This window comes from Mirounga leonina, unplaced genomic scaffold (assembly GCF_011800145.1).
Source record: "Mirounga leonina isolate KUSES-001 unplaced genomic scaffold, KU_Mleo_1.0 Mir_178, whole genome shotgun sequence".
Lineage (NCBI taxonomy): Eukaryota > Metazoa > Chordata > Mammalia > Carnivora > Phocidae > Mirounga > Mirounga leonina.
The window spans coordinates 19,246,818-19,269,180 of record NW_023270464.1 but is presented as its reverse complement, the minus strand read 5'-3'; the positions used below and the strand labels follow the sequence as shown (position 1 = coordinate 19,269,180).

The following is a 22,363-nucleotide window of genomic DNA, read 5'->3' as shown; positions in this document are numbered from 1 at the left end:
AGGAAGAAAAGGGAAGAAAAGGAGGAAAGGAGGAAGAAAGAAAGAAAGAGAAAGAGAGAAAGAGAGAAAGAAAGAAAGGTATTGAAGGCAACCTACAAGGGTGTGTGGAAGGCAAAACCAAGCAGCTGATATATTCTGACTCAGGTTAGAAATTAAAGACCCAAACACCTTTGCTTTGAATCAGATTGCTAAGGTTCCCTCTGAAGATACTTGTATCCTGGGAAAAAGAAGCAGAGAGAGGGAAAAGTCTTCTTTTCTCCGGTAAGTGGAGAAAGCAGGTAGCCTCCCCAGACACTAAGACCAAAGAAACTACTGAATTTCTCAATGCTGTTTTACGGAGAAGCAGTTCTTAAAAAGGTCAAGACAGAATTGGGAACTCAGACGGAAGAGTTTTTAGCCTTGTGGGGGGAGGGAAGAAAAGAAAAACGCTCTTCATCTGAGGCAAAAGGAAAGGAATAAGAAAAGACAGATATTTATAGATTTTTCCTGGCCAATCCCCAAGTGCCTAATTTGGACTGAATTTACAGTGTCCCTGAACAATCCCTACCCAGAAGGCTGAAATACCAGAGTGACCCGCTGGGATGAGGAGTGTTTGGCTCTAAGAGGTGACTCGGGAGAAAAGCCCAGCACGATGACAGCTTCTCTGCTTGTTTCCCTCACCTCTTCTTGTAAGACTCTTCTACTGCTGCCACACAAGTCAGCTTACCATCCACTGCTAAGACTAGACTTCACACCTGGCTGACTCCGCGTCCTTGATCCTGCCCTCACGGTCTTCCTCATCTCTTCAAAGCCGGTCAAGTCTTTAACTGCTTCCTATGTGATCACATTCATGATGCTTCCACTAAAAAGCTGACTCTGTCAGAACTGCGTTAGCACTCCTACCCTACTGATAGCATCCATCGATTATCACATGAATCCCGGTACCTGCTGTCCAAGTCCCTTGGAGCAAGCTCTCTTATTTCTTAACCAACTGAGCCACTCAGGCGCCCCAAGCTCTCTTATTTCTTGTATTTCTTATAGATTCCTGGCCTTAGCAATCAACAAATGGTTCCTACAGGAATAAATAAGTATCCACCTCTCTGAAGATCTTTCAGGCAACGTAAACCCATTTCTCAGGAGATCAAACTGTTACAGGCAATCTAGATGCAGAGGCTTCTTTTATTCATACATCTGAATAACCCATGGATTTCTGGCATGGAGATGTACACTAGAGAAAATTCATCGGCTCTGCTCACTGCAAACAAATGGCATGAGTAGCTGGACCTTGTCACTAAATAGGACATATCAGAAATTAATCAGCAAGGAGAAGAACTTCTCAGCCTACCCTGAATGGCTTTTTGAAATATAAATTACCATTGAGGTAGGTTCTGTAAGGCCATTCTGGAGATCTGTCAGACTAAATACACACTGATTTTTATTTGTTCATAATTAACAACAGACTGATATAACCTAGTATCTTTCTAATAAATACGCAGATGTCTCTTTTTAGAATATAGATGTTTTTAACACAAACCTTGAAAAAAGGAAACTGTTCCAGTGAAACTTAAAAAAACAAAACAAAACATATTCTGTACAAAATGGTGAATTATTAAAGACTAAATGCCTCAGAAGCATTTGGTACTTTCTTCAATGATGTGCGTGTATGTGTTCAGTGCCTGGTTTAATGGCTCAGAAGATCGCACTGACAAGATGTTCGCTATGTCAAGGACAATACATCTAATGAATCAGGCTACTCCCCTGAGCTCCCAGCACTAAGCAGGACACGTCAGGAGGCCTTTGCTCTGTTCTTCCAACTTGCCACATGTAAGTCTATCACAAAATATCTCTTCTGCCTGCCCTATGAGGATGCTGTAAGAACAGGCATTAGTGGTCTTCCAAAGAGCACAGCTTCAGTTAATATGGCTTACTGTTACTGCCTTTCTTTCATACAAGTGCAGTCTTCCAAGGTCTGAATTCTAATGGCTCTTCTCCAATTCTCACACCAATGAACCTGAAAAAGTTTTGCTCTTTTGTTTCACTACAAAGGCAATTATCCAAACTCTACATAGATAGGAGTTCTTAGTTCAATTCTAAATACTCAAATGAATGGGTTATCAAAAAAGAGCTTCCTCTTCTCCACCTGATTTTTAGTTGCAACTCCAGCCACCCTTATTAAATTAGTTTTTTAACCTCGTTAACAACACTTAAAAGCTTCAAGTATATTTGCTATGGAAATAAGAAATAGGATTTTATTATTTTTTTTTTAAAGATTTTATTTATTTATTTGAGAGAGTGAGAGAGTGTACGCACAAGCAGGGGGGGAAGGGCAGAGGGAGCCCGATGCGGGGCTCCATCCCAGGACCCCGAGATCATGACCCGAGCCGAAGTCAGACGCTTAACCATCTGAGCCACCCAGGCGCCCCAGGAAATAGGATTTTAAAAGAAAGGGAATTACTTAAGATTGTCAGTGCCCTGAAGGAGAGAAATTAATAAGTGGATTGAGTAAATATACTCTTATGTAAAGTTCACTGAAGTACTACAGACAATTATCAACTAAGTAGAAATCACTCTTGCTGGAGTTCTTCCTGCGTTCCACTTTCTTTCAAGATCCTCACCATGCACTGAACATTACAGATGGCCGTCACGTGGGAGAGAATGTTGCAGGTCACTGTGCGGAGTCAGCGGCAGGAGGCAGCAGAGTTCCCCATGCAGCAGGGCGCACGACACACGGCTCACCTCACGATTCCAGTACCCTGTGCTTCAGTGTGGGGAAGGAGGACAGTGCGTCCACTTGAGAAGGGCCTTCAAGAATGAAAGAGCCCCTGCGTAGACTGCAAGGGTGCACCTGAGGCAGAGTACCAATGAACAAGTACAACAGCACATTTAAATGGAAATGAGTCTCGTGTGGCTGGCCACTGGACGGTCAGCCAGAACAGCAAAGCTAATGGGACCACACAAGCAACCTCAGGACACAGACTGTGAAGTCCACGTAGGCCACACCCTAAGTTTAAAAACTTAAGCGCTAATTTGACTTACTTTTCGTAAGAATCTGTAACATAAGCTAGAGCAGCGGTTCTCAAAGCGTGGTCTACAACACCTTGAGGCTCCCAGAGGCATTTTCAGGGCATCTGTGGGGTCACGCCTACTTTCAAGGCACTACTAATAGGTCATTGCCCTTCTCGCTCTGTTGATATTTGTGCTGATGGGCCTTAAGAATCGAGAATCAAGGCAGTGTTACTACCAAAGTGAACCAGTGGTCGTTATAGTCTTCACTGCCATACACTCACCATTTTAGAAAAAAGAAAAATGTTTTCACGTAGAATGTCCTTGATGAAGCTGTAAACATTAATTTCATTACATTTCAATCTTTAGGTACATATCTATTTAATCTTCTGTGTGACAAACGGAAAGTATTCAGAAAATGCTCTGCATACAAGGTAGGATGGTTATCTTGAGGAAATTCACTTGTGCAAATGTTTTAAGTTGTGGGCTAAGCTAGCCACTTTTTTCATGGAACAGCATTTTGACTTGAAAGACTGGCAAACGAATGATGCTTGTTCAAGAACCTGGGTATTTTCTTGGAAATGAACAAAGTGAACCTGTCTTTCCAGAGAAAAAACTGGTAATATTTATCGCTGATGATAAAATTCAGACTTTCAAGTGAAAATGAGAATTATGGAAAACTTGTATTCGCCACTGGGAAACTGCCAGATTTACTGATATTTAAAGCCATTTCTGATGAGACTGCTGGTAATATTAACAAAGGTGAGGGGGCACAGTGGCTGTGCTCAGTCGTTAAGCGTCTGCCTTCGGCTCAGGTCAGGATCCCAAAGTCCTGGGATCGAGCCCCGCATCGGGCTCCCTGCTCAGCGGGAAGCCTGCTTCTCCCTCTCTCACTCCCCCTGCTTGTGTTCCCTCTCTCGCTGTGTCTCTCTCTGTCAAATAAATAAGTAAAATCTTAAAAAAAAAACAAAAAAAGGTGATTTTCTGACACTGAAAATGAAAAAAACCTTCAACATTTGAAGAGCTGCATATTACTCAATGAATCAGTACTTTCCAAATGACTGATCCATTAGTTTAGAAAATCACGCACGGCTAAAAGACCCATTGAAGTACAAGACAGACCAGTGGACTTTAACGTATCAGAGGACAAAAAGTTCAACAATATGACTTCAGATTCCACATTGCAAATAATTCTTAAGAGCCTATCATCTGTCAGTTCTGACCTGGTATCAAATAAAAATACCAAATTATCTGAGAAGACGATTACAATATTCCTCCCTTTTATAAGCATATACCTGTGTGACACTGGGTTTTCTGTATTTACTTCAACCAAAACACTATACTGTAACAAGTGAAATGCCTAAGAGCTATGAGAATCCAAGTGTTCTCTACTGAGTGAAGTCAGATTAAAACCAATTAGATTAAAATGCCACTCTTCTAATTTTGTCTTGGAACTTATTTTCCAAAAGAACACGGTCCTTCATATGAACAAGCAGTGATCTGTTACTGTTATATAAATGAACTGATACTTTTTAAATGTCTTGGCTTTAATTCCTAATGTGGTAAATATTTGTAGGTATGACCCATAACAAACAAAAGTTCTCTGGACTTCCTGATAATGTTTAAAAGTGTAATGGGATCTTGAGACCAAAAAGTTGAAAAACTGCTGAGATATTTATAAGGTAGAAAGAGATCAGTGGTAAGGAAACCAACGAATCCAGTTGAGAAAGGATGAAAACATGAACCCTCTAAATCAGAGTTTGAAGCGACAGGTTAATTAAATTTGACAGAAAAAAAGTGGGGACTGGCGGGGGCAATGTGGGATGAAAGCTTTCTAGCTTAAGAGACTGCATGAAAGCCAATGCCTTTAGTTACAGATGAAGTGAGGCCCAAATGATTTCATAATATTTTGAATGAAGCTGATGAATTAAGAGTAACTACAGCAGGAATGAAAAGCAAAGACGGTTTTCTGGCAGGTGCATAAAATTCTTTAGGAAAAGACTGTTTCCATGATCTATGTGTGAAAGGACTTAGCGGGGAGGTGCTTCCTAGGTGACCATATGGCTGAATAGGCCTCATTCCATTTTTGAGAGACCAGGGCAAATGACCAACAGGTAAACTGACGCGAGTAACTCTTTAACACAAGTTCCTGTACGACTAGCAGGATTAGTGTCCACTGATGTACACTTTTTCATGCAACAGTCAGCGATGCCATAATTCTGAGACATCAAGAAGAAGACAAACTGTGTCCAGTGTTTGCCAGCCAAATGCACTGGCATTTCAGAAATATACTGCAGCAAAGATTTCCAAACCAAAGCTCCAGCACTGACGGCTTTATGTCCACATGCCATTCCAGAAAGATTCACTTGTCACAGATTCCATGGAGAGGAAATGTTCTGACCGCTTTAGGAGAGGCTCTTCAGTCCTAGGGCAGGTAATATGAGGAACCACAGGCCACAACTCTAGGGAATGGAAGTTAAAAACGTGGTAGAAGACTTCATACAATTTTCTGAATTCTCTCTCAGTTCAGCTACTCCCTTTGGTCATCAGAGTATATATGCTTTTTCATGGGAGGGAGGCAGAGATGTACTCCTTTGGAAAGGACACCTTGTTAAAATGTAAAATCAGTGGCATGCAGTCGTCAAATGTTTTAATTACTATTTGTTTATTAGAAAGAACTTCCTAAAGGAACATTTGTTTTGTGGAAATGAATGCTGATCAAGTCCTATTAGCTTAGAGATGGCCCAGCAGCGCCTCCACTTAGGCCGAACAGCTGCTGACATTTCCTGTGAGGAACTGTGTATGTCCAACACCAAGAGCTCTGCCTTTAAAAATATTTGACAAGTCCCACTTTTTACTTCTTTATGGATTTGTACAATTATCTCCCTTCATTAGACTAAATTAGTTGGTTATGTGATAAAATCCTTTCCAGAGGAAGAAGTCTGCTAGTCCTTTCTTCTTCTTTTATTAAAATCTCTCATTTTATATCCCACCTTTCCCACTCTATGCGGGTGATAAATTACAAGAAGATACACCAGCAACTGCTATAGAACTAGGCAGCCTGGGTCTTCCCACAGTTGTTGCCTAGTTTCAAGCCTTTAGAGCTTGGTCAGTTGCAGATGCTCTCAGGAGATTTTTATGTTCAGTCACCCTTCTGTTTTCCCTCCCCCACTCCCCCAAGGGCAAGCTTGCCTTCATCTTCCCTTTCCTTTTTGCTACCTCCCTCCTTCCTGCTGCAAGCTCCCACTGACTAGTCTTGAAGAGGAAGGATCAAGGCAACTTTTCACATCAGTCAATTTAAAGGCACCTTCATGTTTATGCACCAACAAAATGGCTTGTATTAGAGAACCCACAGAGTGTCTAAGCCTTTTCAAAAACAAGACTGATTCAGAGATCATATTCATTTTATTTATTATTATTATATTTTAAAGAGTGTAGGTAGGGGGAGGGGCAGAGGGAGAGGGAGAGAGAACCTCAGGCAGGCTCTACACCCAGTGTAGAGCCGGACGAGGGGCTCAATTCCCATGACCCTGAGATCACGACCTGAGATGAAATCAAGAGTCAGACGCTCAACCGACAGAGCCACCCAGGCGCCCCTAGAGATCATATTCTTAGAAGGGCATGCATTATTCTGTTGTTTTTGTTTGTTTAGCCCATCCTCCTTCCCAGAGAGCCATGCCAAGAAACAGACACATGGCAGTAGAGGTCCTCATCAGGAATACAAAACAAGGATAAGTAAACTTGGCATCAGTAAGCCCTGATGAGCTTGCTAACCCCTTCCTTCTCCAGGGACAGCTAAAACCACAGCAGCTCCGAGTATGAGCCTAAAACCAAAGTGAATCGGGAGAGATACATTTTAATTATGACACTACATGGCAGATGTCAATCATCTGCATTCACCGTTGTCCAGCATCTCTTAAGAACCTCCACTGGCTTCACAGAAGCCTGTGGGACCGTTGGGGGTGGGTTGGGCTGTGCCAATGACAAGCTCTTTCCCAAAGCCTACAGGACACACACCCTTTGACTTAAAAAGCAAACCTAAGAGCACTGTCCACATTCTATTCTATGCCAGTCTTGAAATCATCTCTTCTCACATCTTGCAGGTACTCCTTTTAATGGATTCAGGCTGCAATAGCAACTGCATTAAAGTTTCATGTCAAGAAAACCAGGATTTAAGTCCTTTTCCTGACTCGAGGAGGAAAGAACAGTCTCAGACAAGGAGAAAAACAACCCACGGACTTTGATGTGAAGCAGACACAGCACCAGGTTTCAGCACTAATGAGGGAGGGGGCCAGAGCTCTGTTTTTCTCCTTTAGATCATCCCATTAGGGAAACCTAATGACTCCTAGGAAGGAACAGAGCCTATTGTGTTGTGTATGGTGGAGAGAGGGACAGGAACGGCTCCATGGCAAACAATCATGACACATGCATCACTTTCTGGAACTGGAATGAAAAGACTGACTCCCAGCAATGCTGTCAACGGGGGAAAATCCCTTGAGTGAAACATTTCAGCAGTATTGCACCTAATGCCACCAAAAGTGAACAGTAGGAGGGACACTGGTGCAGACAGGCATAAACAATGGATAATTCCTTCTCCGAGTTCCCATGACCCAGGTGTCAACTCCTGCTTCATTACTTCATCTCTCCCAACAGAACTTCTTGTGGGATGGGATATCTCTTACTCATTTTGCCCATCACGGCATCCCGAGTTTCTCTCTTACAATGTTCAGTACACAAAACAGCGTAAGTGTGCAAAATAAAGGCTCGATTTAGTTTTGGAAATGCAAAATAGTAACTCCTGCAGGAAAGGACTACATTCTAACAGCATAATTTTTTTTTTTTTTTAAAGATTTTATTTATTTATTTGACACAGAGAGAGAGACAGGGAGAGAGGGAACACAAGCAGGGGGAGTGGGAGAGGGAGAAGCAGGCCTCCCGCTGAGCGGAGAGCCCGATGTGGGGCTCGATCCCAGGACCCTGGGATCATGATCTGAGCTGAAGGCAGACACTTAACCGACTGAGCCACCCAGGTGCCCCTAACAGCATAATTGATTGTCGGAATCTGTTATAAATGTTTAAAGTAAGGAACTCATGCATGGATGTGTGTGTGTGTGCGCGTGCGTTTTCTCTCCATGCTTCCCTGCTGACAAGCCTGTGTGTGGCTTCCCACAGTCCCTGGACTCATAGGGGTGGAATGAGAGGAAAAACTCCTGAGCCTCTTAGAATGAATGTCCTGCTCCCCACAAAGTGGAGATTACACACTACATGGGCTTCGGTGCTTCTTGTCACACATCGGCCTCCAGATTGGTCCAGACCCTGGTCCAATCTCACAAGACCTATAGCTGACCCACTAGCCCAGCATGGCAGGGAGAGACCCGATGCCAACCTACTCTCTGTCCCCAGGCCCCTCTGCATATTAGCTTGTAGATGATTCAGCAGGGAAAATGAGTATGATAGAATTTTTGGTTGGTGGCAAAATAAAGAGGAAGGATGGCAAAGAAATAAATTGATGTCAGAAATGAAACCGACCACAAGCACATGTTCCATAAGTTACTATTTCCACAGAAACAGAGAGAAGGGCATTGGATAGGGGATCCTACAATTCAGCTTCTTCCAGGGCTACAGGGATGTGGCCCCAGTGAAGGACATGGCAAGCACCACGTTTCTCCTTTTTCATGTCATTCATCTCCTGTGAGATTGCCAGAAAACATCATCCAACCTACTGGACTCCTGAGTGACTCATGTGGGCTCATTTGGAACTAAAGGCCCCCTGCCTTGGTAGGCAGAAGTTTTCATTACATTACAGGGAAGCTAACCCAGAACGAGCATACAGAATTTATAAAGACGCCACACTCTAGAAAGGAGAAGGTGACAAGGAGGTAGGATGCTCAAATCTATCCAGATTGCCCTACCTCGTGACCTGCATGCAGCCCAGCCACAAGCACCCTGGAATCTATGGGAGATGGCAGTGTGCTGAAGGACGTGCTCCAGAGTACGCCCCCTCCACCGCCCTGGGCAGCAGATGCACACAGCGTGTCAGCCACAACACAGGATTTGAGGCACAGACTCAGTTGTGCCCTTCCATGATGCCTCTCAGCATAAGGGCAGGGAGAACAGGACTTAATGAGATAGCACAAGGTCACTGAGCCGTCAAGGTGCTGCTATGTAAGGGGTGCCCACAGCAGAGTAAGCACAGGCCTGGGAATCAGCAAAAACACTGGGAGAGGTTTGCAGGGTGCCTCAGCTTCCACTGTGACACTGAGGAGCTGACTGCAGTGACGGGAGCTGATCTCTGAGGCAGAGGTGGGCAAGACGGAGAGGCTGGACCACCACACAAGACTGACCCCAGGGTTCAGGATCCTAGGCCTGGCTCTGGCACTAACCAGCTGGGCAAACAATGACAGACCCTTTGAGTGCTCTGGGCTCAAATTCCTTCCTTGCAAATTAAGGTGTACAGACTGCATGATAAAGACGACAGTTCTTCCTTACACTAAGATTCTATAATGAGAACAATGATTTCTGGAAGATTCTGGATTCCTGTAGTTAGATAATCTGGAATATAAACAGAAAAGACCTTTAACTGGCTCCACGGCTTATCTTATGATCCCCTAGCACTGTATTTTTACAAACAAACCAAGGGGGTGGTGGGACATCTCCAAACCAAGTACATTTTTCTAGTGATTTAGCCTTCTTCAAAAAGATTCCAAACAATAGAGTAATACATAGTTTTCTACTAATTATCTCCCTTTCCATTTTTTTCTTCTGCCTCAAGGAAGGGGTTGAGCAAAAATTTCCCAGATGCTATGCAGCTTGTAAGGTAGCTCATGTTCTATGCTGCAAAAGAATCACACACACACACACACACGTATGGGTATGTATCTCAAATAAATGAAAGGTCAAAGTCAAATTTATACATCCAAATATTTTCCACAGTGTCCACTTTGGGAAGCTCTACATTTATTCCAATTATTCCTACCATTTGTTCAAATACTTTCAGAAGTCATCTTCTGCAACTACCTTCAAGAGAAATCCAAGAACCACACAAGAAAAATGTTTCATTACTATACCTCGCTCAACCCCAAACTCCAACACCAGAAGGAGTAGGCTTTCAGAACTCTTAAATATAGGTCAATCCTGATGAGTCAGTCAGGACAGAATGCCAACTACAGATAATGAAGATCAACATAATAAATATTCTAGTTTACTCGGACTTCTGAGTGAGGCTTAAATTCGGGATATTTTAAATATGCTCATCTAAATGTCATGGAAGGTATTTTTACCATTAACTGACTTTTTCTAGAAGACTACATATGGGGCACTGAGGTAATACTTAAGACCACGTCACATTAATCCTCTGGGTCCAGAGCAGTGACACGGCTTTGGGGGGGGGGGGGGCGGTCCTCAGAAGGGAAGCAAAAAGCCCTTATCACTGTATGAAATGAAAGAGGCCAAGGCGGGGGAAACATGGATTGACACTGGTTGAATGGAAATATTTACACAAAGGTACCACTCTTTTTAATTCCCATATGGTTCACATACTACCAAACACTTCTGTTCTTTATACTTGGTAAATGTTACTTTTCTCAGTTTCCTAATGGGATTTTTTAGCCTGGATTACTGCCAGGTCACAGTTACCTTGCAAATTGGGGCATTTCTGGCAATTCTTAAGCAATTCTATGATCTTCGAGGGGCCAAGTACAGAGTGAAAGCAAACAGAATTGGCTGTTTGAGACTGGAAAGCACATCAAAGGCTCCCTCAATCTATCCCTATTTTTTCCAATGAATACTTACACCATATGTGTTACAACGTGGTGATTACCAAGGAAACCCTACTACATTTCACACGAGCACTTCTCAACAAGTCATTTGTGGCTCAGTCGGTTAAGCGTCCGACTCTTAGCTCAGCTCAGGTCTTCATCTCAAAGCTGTGAGTTCGAGCCCCATGGTGGGCACTACACTGGGCATGGAGCCCACTTGAAAAAAAAAAAAAAAAGTCTTTTCTCTGTGAACCCCCAAAGCATGTTAATGGTTCCTATGGCATGTCTCCCACACTGCATCCACATATTGTGATTATGTCTGTGCACGCGTGCTTTCTTTATTTAAATAAATCAGAAGCAGGGATAATATTTAACTTCTAAAAAAATCCCCTAGCTACTCGATGCAATACCTTGAAAAGGGAAGGCATTCATTTAATGCTTACTAAATGAACAAAATCAAGGCCACAAGCTAGATCCCAAAACTGAGCACCGTGAAGAGATGAGAAATATCTGAGATCTGTACCCCCTGAAACCTTTCTGGATAAAGTCAACAAGTGCAAACCCAGGGCACACGTTTACCCTGATGGTGGCCAACCAGAGGCAAGACATCACCAGGCATCTTCTTAACATACAGAATCAAAACCTAGTATGAGAAATCTGTGACTTCCCCAGTCATGCGTATCCCTGAGAAGGACTTGAGCCTCTCTTCACAAACCAAACGACATTTTTCTCTCTGTTTTTCTATGACGGAAGTTTCCTCTTTTAAGAGGCAAAAACAAGTCGCTGCAAAATCATGTTTATGTCAGTAAGCTGAACACAGAACTTAGGATCAGAAGCAATAGTTGTTGTTTTTTTTCTTTCCTTTCTTTCTTCCTTTAAGTAGGCTCCACGCCCAGTGTGAAGCCCAATGTTGGGCTTGAATTCACCACCATGAGATCAAGACCTGAGCGGAGATAAAACTGAGCCACCCAGGCGCCCCAATACAGTATTCTTCTAAAAGAGCATCTGGTGATGGCCCTTCCAAGTCTACTAGTAGAAAGAGTAGGTATGGCCAAGCCCGTGTTTCCGACAGCACCCACATATCTTCACTCACAAAAAAACAATCAATCTGCTTTTAAAATGAAACCTGGAAAGCCATGTGAGGTAAACCCTGTAAAAATAGCACACCATTCTTTAGAAACTCTCCTCCCTCCAGGGTTTGCACAGGAACCTGGAGAGAAGAATGTATCATCTATCTCACTGAAAGATACCTATTTGTGAGCAACTCTATGTTTATCTCTACTTGAACACTTACTACCCTGTATCTTATTTACTGGTTTGATAACCGTCTCTTCCCGCTGGAATAGGAGTCTCTGAATGCAGACTGAGCTGTTTTCACTGCAGCAGACCTGAGGCCTAGCAGAGTTCAGTGAGCATGTGCTCAAACAAGTACTGAATAAGTTAGTGCCCCCCCTTCACATAAACAGCATGTGGCATGATAACTGACCACTATGGCCTGACAGAATTGGTAATTTCTTCCAAGACCATCTTAACCATCACCTACCTAAAATCATCCATCCACAGTCTTAAGCGTGGGTCTGATAATTCTTAGGTTAAAATGGTGTTAGAATTACACCTACCGCTTATAAAATGCCTATTACATGCTAGCCACTCCACAAACTCTAGTTCATACAAACAGTTCTTGAAGAGGACATCATTATCCCAAATTTACAGATGAGGGAACTGAGCCTCTAAACAAATGGATCAAAGGGGCAGATCAAGGGGCAGAACTGAGATTAAAACTTCGGTTTATTTGGCTCCACAAACTTTCTATTATGCTTGGCTACTACCCTTGACTGTCAAAATAATGAGATAAGAATGAAAAAAGTGAAATGAGGAGTGTAAGAAATGGGCCAACAGAGTGATAGGAATCAGATTTGGTTCTTTTGTCCCAACAGAAGATTTAAAAAAAAAAAAACAAAAAAAAAACAACAGACACATGCCCTCCTTTCAAAATGTACATATGACCTATGATCAAGCCGTTCTCTGTGGGGGGGGGGGGGGGGGGAGTAGATTATTAATACAATTTAAGACTCCAGAGCAAAACATCTTGGGAACTGTTCAAGGAGAAAGTGATTGGCTAGGAACCTGGCCATTAAACAGTGTGATTTTGAAAAGTCTCTCATGTAATCTGACACAGAGAGTTGTCAAATCACTGTGTTGTACACCCGAAACTAATGTAACATCGTGCGTCAATTATACTTCAATGAAAAAAAAGTCCTTCATGATTGTCCTTCTGGTCCAACACATAAGACATACCCCCCAACATTTGACCAACTGGTCCAAAATTAAGAGCTGGAAAAACTTCAGAGAGTCCCTAACCATTTTAACAAAGGAGAAAATAGGCCAGAGAAATTAAGTAACTTGTTCAAGGTCACTTAAAAACCTTGAGTCAGATCATTAAATTACACGTTTCCATATATTATCCACAGATACTTTCACACTAAGGTTATACTTTTTTAACTTCTGACTTTACAGCCTGAACCTATAGCTCTTTGAGGCACTTCTTTTTTGGCAACTACCTAGGCTAGAAGAATATTTGCAGAATTTCCTGGCAATACTCCATTTCAGAGGAGACGCAGAGAAAGAGTATCTCCAAAAAATCTGTATGAGAAAGCTGAGGAGTGAGTTTTCCTGTGGTTGAAGCTAGGTCTAGCATCAGACCCAAAAGGGGTAATTGGGGAGGCCTGGCTCTCTTAAATGCCAAATACATGCAGAGAAGACTTGCTGGCGTCTTGTAAAGAGGCCAATTTGCCTTTCCCTAGGTGACAAGCCACAAAACTATATATGTAAATATGACAGCAGAAACATCATTAAAAGGACCTTTCTTGAAACTGAAAACTTAAGAGGGTGGGGTGTGTACGCCATTTTGTGTATCAGTGTTAAGGCTTGTCCAGTTAGTTACCAAACAGCCTGAGAGCTGCCATATTTTCCTACGGCAGCCGAGCAAGAACGCTGTGACAGCCACACAAAGCTAAAGCTTTTAGGCAGACTCCCGGACTAGAGATGGAAATGCAAGCTCGCCCCCTTGAGACAAGAGAAAGAAAACACGGCGTTCCATTAAAAATAACAGAAAGAGAGACAGAATTCAAGATTTTAACCGGAAATAGTTCAACACTGCCCTTTCCACAACCCTGAACAAATATTAATATTTTTATAAAAATAATTAAGAATGGAAATTCAGTTAATGTGATGTTTTGCTGTGTAGTTATTAAAAAAGGGAGAATGGTTCTGATTTACATTGCTTTCTTGATTGGGGACTGTGTGTTAAATGAAGAGTAGACTTTCCCAGTAACCTAGTACTCAACATATGGGATTTTATAGTTGTGCTTGAACATATCTGTGCTTGAGTGTTTGGCTGCTAGGACCATAGGCATCCTGACAAGATATACAGGCCTGCTGAATTAACTGTTCCAAATGGCTAATAAGCTTATGCGATGAGCGTTTGGAAAAGGAATTATTATAGAGATACCTCAATGAACAGACACCCCAGGGAAGCAAGTTCCTTCCTAATGCACCTGGCCACATACTGAAGGGTAAAGAATCCTACAAGACATGGAGTGTGCTGGTCTGCAGCCCTCAGGCAGGAGAGAAGTCAGAATTCTTTCCTGATCACCATGGAGCATATTCTCAAAAAGAATGGTCCCAGAACGCTTTCTATTCTGCACTTAAGTATCCAATGTCATCTCTATACCTAGTCATAGCATTCTTTAGGAAATAAAAGGCAGGTCTGGAAAATCTCAGTAATTTCTGCAGCAAAAGCCAACTCTTTGGACAAACAGTATCTTGGTGATATTTAGCTGCAGCTAACAGACTGTGATAAGAACATGAGACTTATTTTAAAGTGAATCACTTATGTCCTAAAATGGCCAAAGGAATTTTTTCAACCATCGGAAAAACACAGGAGTATAATGTAATGGTTTTAGAGTCTTAGTATGTGTAAGTATCATTCTGGGGTAGAATGCAAAAACCCACCCAGGTGAATTGGATTCCTGAAAAGTATAACCTCCCAGTTTGACTTTTCTGGAAACCACAGTATAAGAGAAACATTACTAAAATAGAAGTCAGGTCCTAATCTAGCTTAAAGATTAATTAGTTGTGAAATAAGTCACTTAACCATTCTGAAACCATCTCCTATAAAGTAAAAATGTTGAGACTGCAGAGTCTTTAAGGTCCATTCAAATTCTAAAGGTCCCAGAGGTACGACAAGCTCCATGTCTCCCAACTCAAATTAATGTCTGATGCTATTCCTGAAGCTTTTATAACAATAATAGAGAAACAGAAACTATGTCTTGACTTAGGAACCACCATATGCCACGGCTACTTAAAGATATGGAAATGCAAAGCTGTACTTTGTGTGTGCCAGGTCCTGTTCTAAGTCTTTGATATATATTAACTCACTGACTGGGGGTGGAAAAGAAGGCAACAAAAGGTAATCTGAGAACCCTGAAACCCGTAATGTAAGAGGGGATAATGTTGAATATTAAATTGTGACTAGTATTAAAGCGTCGGCAATACTTAGTAACTAAACCACAATCATAAAATGCTGATAAAATGACTAATGAGAATAGGCCATGGTATGTGTAAGTGAATGACCTGGTCTCCTAAACTGTGAACAATTTTCAACCCAGTGAAGAAGTATCTCCTTGGACCACCCATCGTCTATTGAGAAACCTGCAACATTTAACACATACCTATATTTTCTCAGAGAATATATGCAAGCATTCATCTTGATACTAATTCCTTTATGAACCACGATTTCTAGCATTACTGACCTCTCAGGTAAGGGTCTGTCTACAGCACGATGCTCAAACAGGTGAAGGAATGCAAAATTCCTTACATACTTGGTAGTGCCACACTCAGCAGAGGGCTGTATGCACTTTGACACTTCGGTGCTTAGAGAAGGTGACGGAACAGGGAGAGTCCTTTAAGAACTCTGAATGGATTCCTCATTTACATTTACTAGGATATTGCCATAAATGCACCACCGTTCCAGGCTTTCAAGACAGTAACATAAGATATACAACTTCTGTTTTAAAACTGGAAGAGGATGATTCAGTGAAGCAATGACTGGCCTGTTCCCAAGGTCAACACACAGCCTGGGCATGTGTCAGAAAGATAGGATTAAATAATATTAAACTAATTCCACTCCACCCTCCACTACAACCTCAAGCTCACTCTTTCAGGGTGAAAAGTAACCCTTTTCAGACTACGAACACACAGTCAAGGGTGTTAAGGCCAGAAGGTAGAGGGAGTTAAGAAAGCCACGCTCTGGAGAGGCTAAGTCAAAAAGCTAACTCAGGAGAGACCCAGAAGCAAACCCTCTGCCTTCCAACGTGCAGTCTAACACCAAGTGTTTCCACCACAAAACGAACAGAACAATGTGGGAAAGAAAACAAGTGTACTTGCTTCTCCTTCTTTTCTTTTTTTTTTTTTTAAAGATTTTATTTATTTATTTGACAGAGACACAGCGAGAGAAGGAACACAAGCAGGGGGAGTGGGAGAGGGAGAAGCAGGCCCCCCACCGAGCAGGGAGCCCGATGCGGGGCTCGATCCCAGGACTCTGGGATCATGACCTGAGCCGAAGGCAGATGCTTAACGACTGAGCCACCCAGGCGCCCCTGCTTTCTCCTTCTTTTCATCCATTGGCGCACAAGCATTCTCTAGGCCAGGGGCCCACGCCTGGTTTTGTGTAGCCCATGAAAAATCCCAAGAGTAGGTTTTATATTTTTAAATGAGCAACAAAAAAATTGTTCAAAAAGGAGTATTTCATGGCCCGCACATTACGTGAAGTTCAAATTTTAGGGTCTACCAATAAAGTTTTATTGGAACGCAGTCACGCTCTTGTTTACATGCAGCCTGTGGCTACTTTCACATTAAAACAGCACAGCTGACGAGTCGTGACACAGCCTGTCCCACAGAGCCTTAAAATACTCACTCTCTGTCCTTTACCAAAAGTTTGTGGACTTCTTGGAAACCTACACAGTGAATACAGTATATGAAGAGTTCAACGGGAAAGAAAAACGAGAATGTGAGACCCGGGGAACGTCCCAGTGTGTGCTCACGATTTATCCTTTCACTTCACAGCAAACAGGGCAAGTGCTGCAGAACAACAGGGAGGAGAGGTAAGCGGTCAGACATCACATCAGTACAACAACGCTGTGAGCACACACCCCGGCACTTGCTGGACCTGAGGACGCAGGGACACAGGTCTTCTCCAACTCTACCAAGTGGAGGCAGACACATCGCCGAAGGCACCAGTACTTCCCAACAACCAACAGGTCACGGACGCCCAGGGCCACTCCTCAGAAGCCCTGCTCATAGAGCCTGCGGCCGTCAGCAGGGACGTCCCTGCTGTGTCGGCAGAAATCCAGCTCCTCGCTCTCATTCTGGCTGCGTCTGACCTCGGGCTGGTCATGGCACTCTCTGAGGGTCTAAGCCTTTCACCTGGAAAATGAGACATGCTGACTGACCAGAGGGGCATTCTCTCTCTCAACTCCTCTAAAACCAGAGGAAAAATGAGAAAAGAGAGAGAGAGAGAGAAAAAAAAGGTAATGTTTTGTTTTCTTCTTTATAATAGACACGATAAAACTGGGATAGAGGTAACCCTCATGGGAAAGGAAAGGGTCTATAACCAAGCAGCAGGCTGTCTTCAGTGACAGTAATTAGTACTATGTTAGGATGGAAGACTAAGAAACAGGCATTTGAATTCAAGGATGTGAGTTTGTTCCTTCCCTTTTTTCGGGGCTCCTGGAAACAAAGACACACATGTACCCATGCAGGGTGTGTTCTCTTTTCTTTCCCCAGGGACAAGAGCGACATTTGTCTGAATGCTGCTTTTGCTCTACAAGTAGCCGCCCAGGCATTAGTCATGAACATCATCTGTAATGAGGAGCGGGTTACAACAGTCTGCACCTCCCTACCACTGGACTCCAATAAAATGAAGTTTGTTTATCACAGTTCATACACTTGGAACGTTTGGAAGGGTACAGTTCTGTTCACCTACTGGGGCAACTTTAAGAAAAAAGTACCACGTAGCCCTCTGAAGAGCAAAAACAGGGCCTTGTCAAGTCTAGACAAAGAAAATTGATTTTCTGAGGGGAAATATGATTTAGTCTTAGAAACTTGATTTTCAGCTTCCAAAGAGTTTTTTTACCTATTTTTTTTTTTTTATTAACTAGCAAGGACTCTAAAGCTTAGAGCACTGTTTCTTTCAACAAGTTTGTTTCATTGTTTTAAGTTAATAGCTTTAAACAAAAAGAATCTCAAGAACCTGAAAAAAAAAAACATTTTTGAAAACTTACTCAATACTAAACATAGAATTACCAGTGACCCAGCAAATCCACTACTGGGTATATGAAAACATATATCCACACAAACTTGTACACAAAGGTTCCTAGCAGTATTATTCATAACAGCCCAAGAGCAGAAACACAGATCAATACTCCATACGATGGAGTATTACTTCGCAACGAAAAGAAACAAACTATTAACCAACGTTACAACATGGTTCAACCTTGAGACAGTAAACTAAGTCAGAAAAACCTCTTGTGAAAGACCACATAGTTCTATATAATCCCATGTGATGTTCCAGAATGGGCAGACGCTGGAGACAGATGGGAGATGAGGGACACCCAGGAGCCGGACAGTGGGGAGGGATGGGCTGCTAATGCATATGAGGTTTCTTTCTGGGGTGATGATAACGTTCTGACATCAGTGGTGACCAGTGCTCTGAAATCTACTGAAAACGACTAAACTGTGCACTTAAATGGGTGGATTTTACGGTGTGTGAATCATAACTCAATAAAGCTGTTAGGAAAAAAAAAACTAGTGAACTTTTTTTGTCACTAAAAATGACATGCTGCACATTTTAGACAGCTAGTAGTGAACTCTAAGTTAAAATCTCATTTTTTGCTATCAGTTTCTATATAAAGAAAGAGCAGTCAGGTTTAAGAAGGGTTACTAGATCCCTTTTTGTGGTAACTCTCATTTTGCGACACGTTAAACACGATGACAAACTCAAGTCCAGTGCTCACAGGGCAAATCTTTTTCATTACAATCTCCAAGGGACCCATGCAGAAGGGCCCATTCCAAAACCATGCTGGGTGGTGCATGCTGTGTATGAAAGCTGAACGCAGCAACACAGCCACATCTACACGTGATGGGACAAGAGAAAAGGGGGTTAATACTACTGTTAAAAAGTTCCCCTAACAAACAAACAAAGGCCACAAATCAGACACAAGAGACCAGGCTAAACACATTTTGTGCTCCTACAGACTTAATGCCACTTACCGCCCGGGTCGCCAGGCCTTGCTTCACGTCAGGTGTGGTGGCTGGGTCTCCCACTCCTATGGCCACCTCTGCAGAAGCCGAGCTCGCCCTGGTATTACTCAGGAAATCCACTTCGTCTGCAGCTTTCAAGTCTGGCATTTCTGAAGAGAACAAGGGGGTTATAAAGTGCGTCTGAAAAATCAGTTCCTGTGTCTTAGCATTTACACAACACATCCAGGCTTCAGATGTTTTGTTTGCTTTTGCTTTTGTGTTAAATGGGAAAGTGTTCATTTGGAGCTGGTGTCATTTCGGGCTCCGCGCTGAGCTATTCCTTTATCACAAGGTCCACATGGTTTTCCCCTAGCCTCTGTATGGATTTGTAGCTAAGGAGACATGCACTTCAATGTCTACTGAACTTCCATTTTCACTACTGACTTTTCCTGACAAACCCTTGAGTGTGGTGCTGACTGCATATGGAAAAGTAAATTCACAAGCTTTAAGGAAACAGATTAACAGCTGAAGCTAACTAGTCCATCTTGATCACCATCAAAGAAGCCAGAGATGTTTATATTTGCACAGGACAAAGAGGAAAGATCTGTCGAGAATGAGATAAAACCTTTAAGAAGAGTCTTTCTTTAAAAACATACTGCACACTCTCATCTAACCATCACTGCAACGGACAAGGCTGGAGTATTCTAGTAAATAATATATTTTTTATATTTTAATTTTTATTTCTTCCCCAACCAAAACAATCACAAACAAGGAATTTTTTTTTTTTTTTAAGATTTTTACTTTTAAGTAATCTCTACACTCAACATGGGGCTCGAACTTACAACCCTGAGATCAAAAGTCATACACCCCACCGACTGAGCTAGCCAGGCACCCCAAGGAACTCCTTTTCTTAAGAAAATGTTTTTATATGTTTTCTTTAGAATTATACTCACTAGACCAAACAGTAGTGGTTTTTGTTACCTGACCACCATATGGTCAAGCAAATACAGGAAGGAAGTGATAACTTGATGTCTGAGGCAAATTTAAGCTTTGACTTTTTTTTTTTTTTAAAGGGGGCTGATGATTGAATGTTTAAAATTCACCTTGATAATACAAACGAAAATAGAACTATCATCTCAATTTCATGTGGAAACTTTTCCGTGGACGGTTTTAATCTCGTCATACCACTACTCTAGCAGAAAAGAATGTTCCACACACCAAAGGACAGAGCAGTTTCTTTCGCTAAAGAATCGAGTTTATTCTAACAGCACATTGTGACATGCCCAAAGGTCTACATCAGGTTTAGGAAAGTTACATTCCTACGGATGAGCATTCATAAATTCCCTTATTTATAATTATACAATCTTACTAGCAATTTAAAAGTGGGCAAACAAGTTTCCTTGCCCAAAGTACCAAATCTATGTTACATTTCATAAAATGTAAATAAAGTTAAAAAAAAAAAATCTAAGCAATCACCTTAGAAGTGCTCACTGATCAAAACATTTCTAAATAAGAGTAATTTTTCTGGGTTGTTGATGCCTTCTATTTTATTTATTTGGGGATGTGATTTTTGGCACAACCTTATTATCCTATACCCAGCACGTGAAAATACGTATCTTGGCAAGCAGCAACCAATCACGACCGTGAACAGTGATTACTGAGCCACGAGGGGCACCAACAACCTCTGCGGACCTGGCCTGGCTCAGTCATGGACAACTAACTTCCCAAACCACTGTGATGGATGCGCAGGATGAGTGAAGGGCCGCATCCCTTCCTTCTGATTTGTGTTTTCTCATGTTGATTTCTATTTGGCCGCATCTACAAACAGCAGCCAGTGCCATGTGGCTCCTTCCAAGTGAGAGGTTACACCGAAGTCTCTTCACTCATAAAACAGTATGGTTAAATCCATTAATGGAAGGTAAACTTCCCAGAAATTACCCTTTGGCTGAGATAACACTCAGGTGCTTTTCCTCTAGGGCAATGTGACCTGGGACTTTCCCTGATTCTGCCTTTTTTTTTTTTTCCCCTGAAGAAAGCACCTATTTCTTGGTCACTGGCTACTTCTCTCTGTAACATAAGACCATGAGCACTGAACACACATGACCCTTCTTGGTAGCAGAACAAGTAACTCGCCCACACACATCAACCAACCCTAAACCCACAGATACGGCTGAAACTTCATACAACTCGTTTTCCTTCCTAAAACCTTAAAATCTTAAAAATCATTTCTTAGCATCTATACCTTATCTACATACTACTAAAAATCAAAGTCTGAAATTCTCCCCGTTTTTCACCTTTTCTCTCTGGGTATCAGAGACCCAAACTTCACATAATTTGCACTTGCTTGGGTTAAATTCGGACTACTGAGCCAGAAAGACAAATAATTCCAGCCCATGTGGCCAGAGACACAGCACCCAAATGAAAAGAACACAGCCAGGCATCAGCTTACAGCCACTCCCATTCTTCTGAAATGTCAACCTGCCAGAGCCCCCAAAATAGACTTGTTGTTGTATCTTATTTTAAAAATTTGAGACCTTTTCATTTAAATCCTGAGACAGCAGCCAACAAACTTCTAGCACTAAACAATCCAAAACACGAATAAAACCAAAAACCTCAAGTCACCAAAAACACTATAGTACCTAAGGCTTCTTAAATGCCTCAACTGGAAAAAAAAATCATACATGGTTAAAAACCCTTTATCGAGGGCTGGGGTGGGGGTAGGACCACTGTGTTTAAGTTGCTCTTTTTCCTAAGCAACTTCTTTTCTGGTTCTATTTGTTCATTTCTCTACATGCCCCACCCCCACACTTTTAACACACACTACACTTAGGGAGATTTTCAAACATTGGAAGAGCAGCAAAAACAAATGACCGATAAGAACAATCAGGCTACTCCTTACCCACACAGCCTGGGGGTGAGCATGGAGACTGGCCCTCTGTCTGCACCTGGTGACAGGTGGTGGCATCAAAGTACGAATCGAACTGACCTGTAACGATTCAGGAGTCAATACCACCTCGGACTCCAGCTTCGGCTTGAGCCTCAACCCCCAGGAGGAAGTTTTATTCACATGGTGTATTTCCCCCAAGCCAGAGCGGTTTCTCTTCTCTCTCTCTGCACATGGTTACCCACAGATGGAACAGGCCGCTGTGTGAGCAATCTGCTCCGCGCAGCTGCTTCACGGAGATAAGCAGACACAACGTGTGTCCTGTCACAGCAGCTGAGCAGACCTGGGCGGACACCCTGCATCCCGTCCCCAGCACTGCGCACGGTCCCGAATTCCCAGACTGCTGCCCAAAAGCAACAGGCAATGGAACTGGAAGTCG

At 42.4% G+C, this 22,363-nt stretch overlaps 1 protein-coding gene across 16 annotated transcripts in view; it reads right to left on the bottom strand.

Annotated features, from left to right (window-relative positions):
- The window catches only part of AKAP13 (A-kinase anchoring protein 13), a 320,846-nt gene that overhangs the window by 127,726 nt on the left and 170,757 nt on the right, over positions 1-22,363 (bottom strand). For 13 of the 16 annotated variants that reach the window (XM_035024073.1, XM_035024072.1, XM_035024075.1 and 10 more), the window contains 2 exons: positions 21,940-22,026; positions 19,071-19,210 (listed from right to left, as the gene is read on the bottom strand). In XM_035024073.1, coding sequence (XP_034879964.1) covers positions 19,071-19,210; positions 21,940-22,026 — 227 coding nt within the window. The remainder of the gene's footprint in view (positions 1-19,070; positions 19,211-21,939; positions 22,027-22,363) is intronic. The other 3 variants (XM_035024079.1, XM_035024084.1, XM_035024089.1) reach the window with 1 other exon arrangement.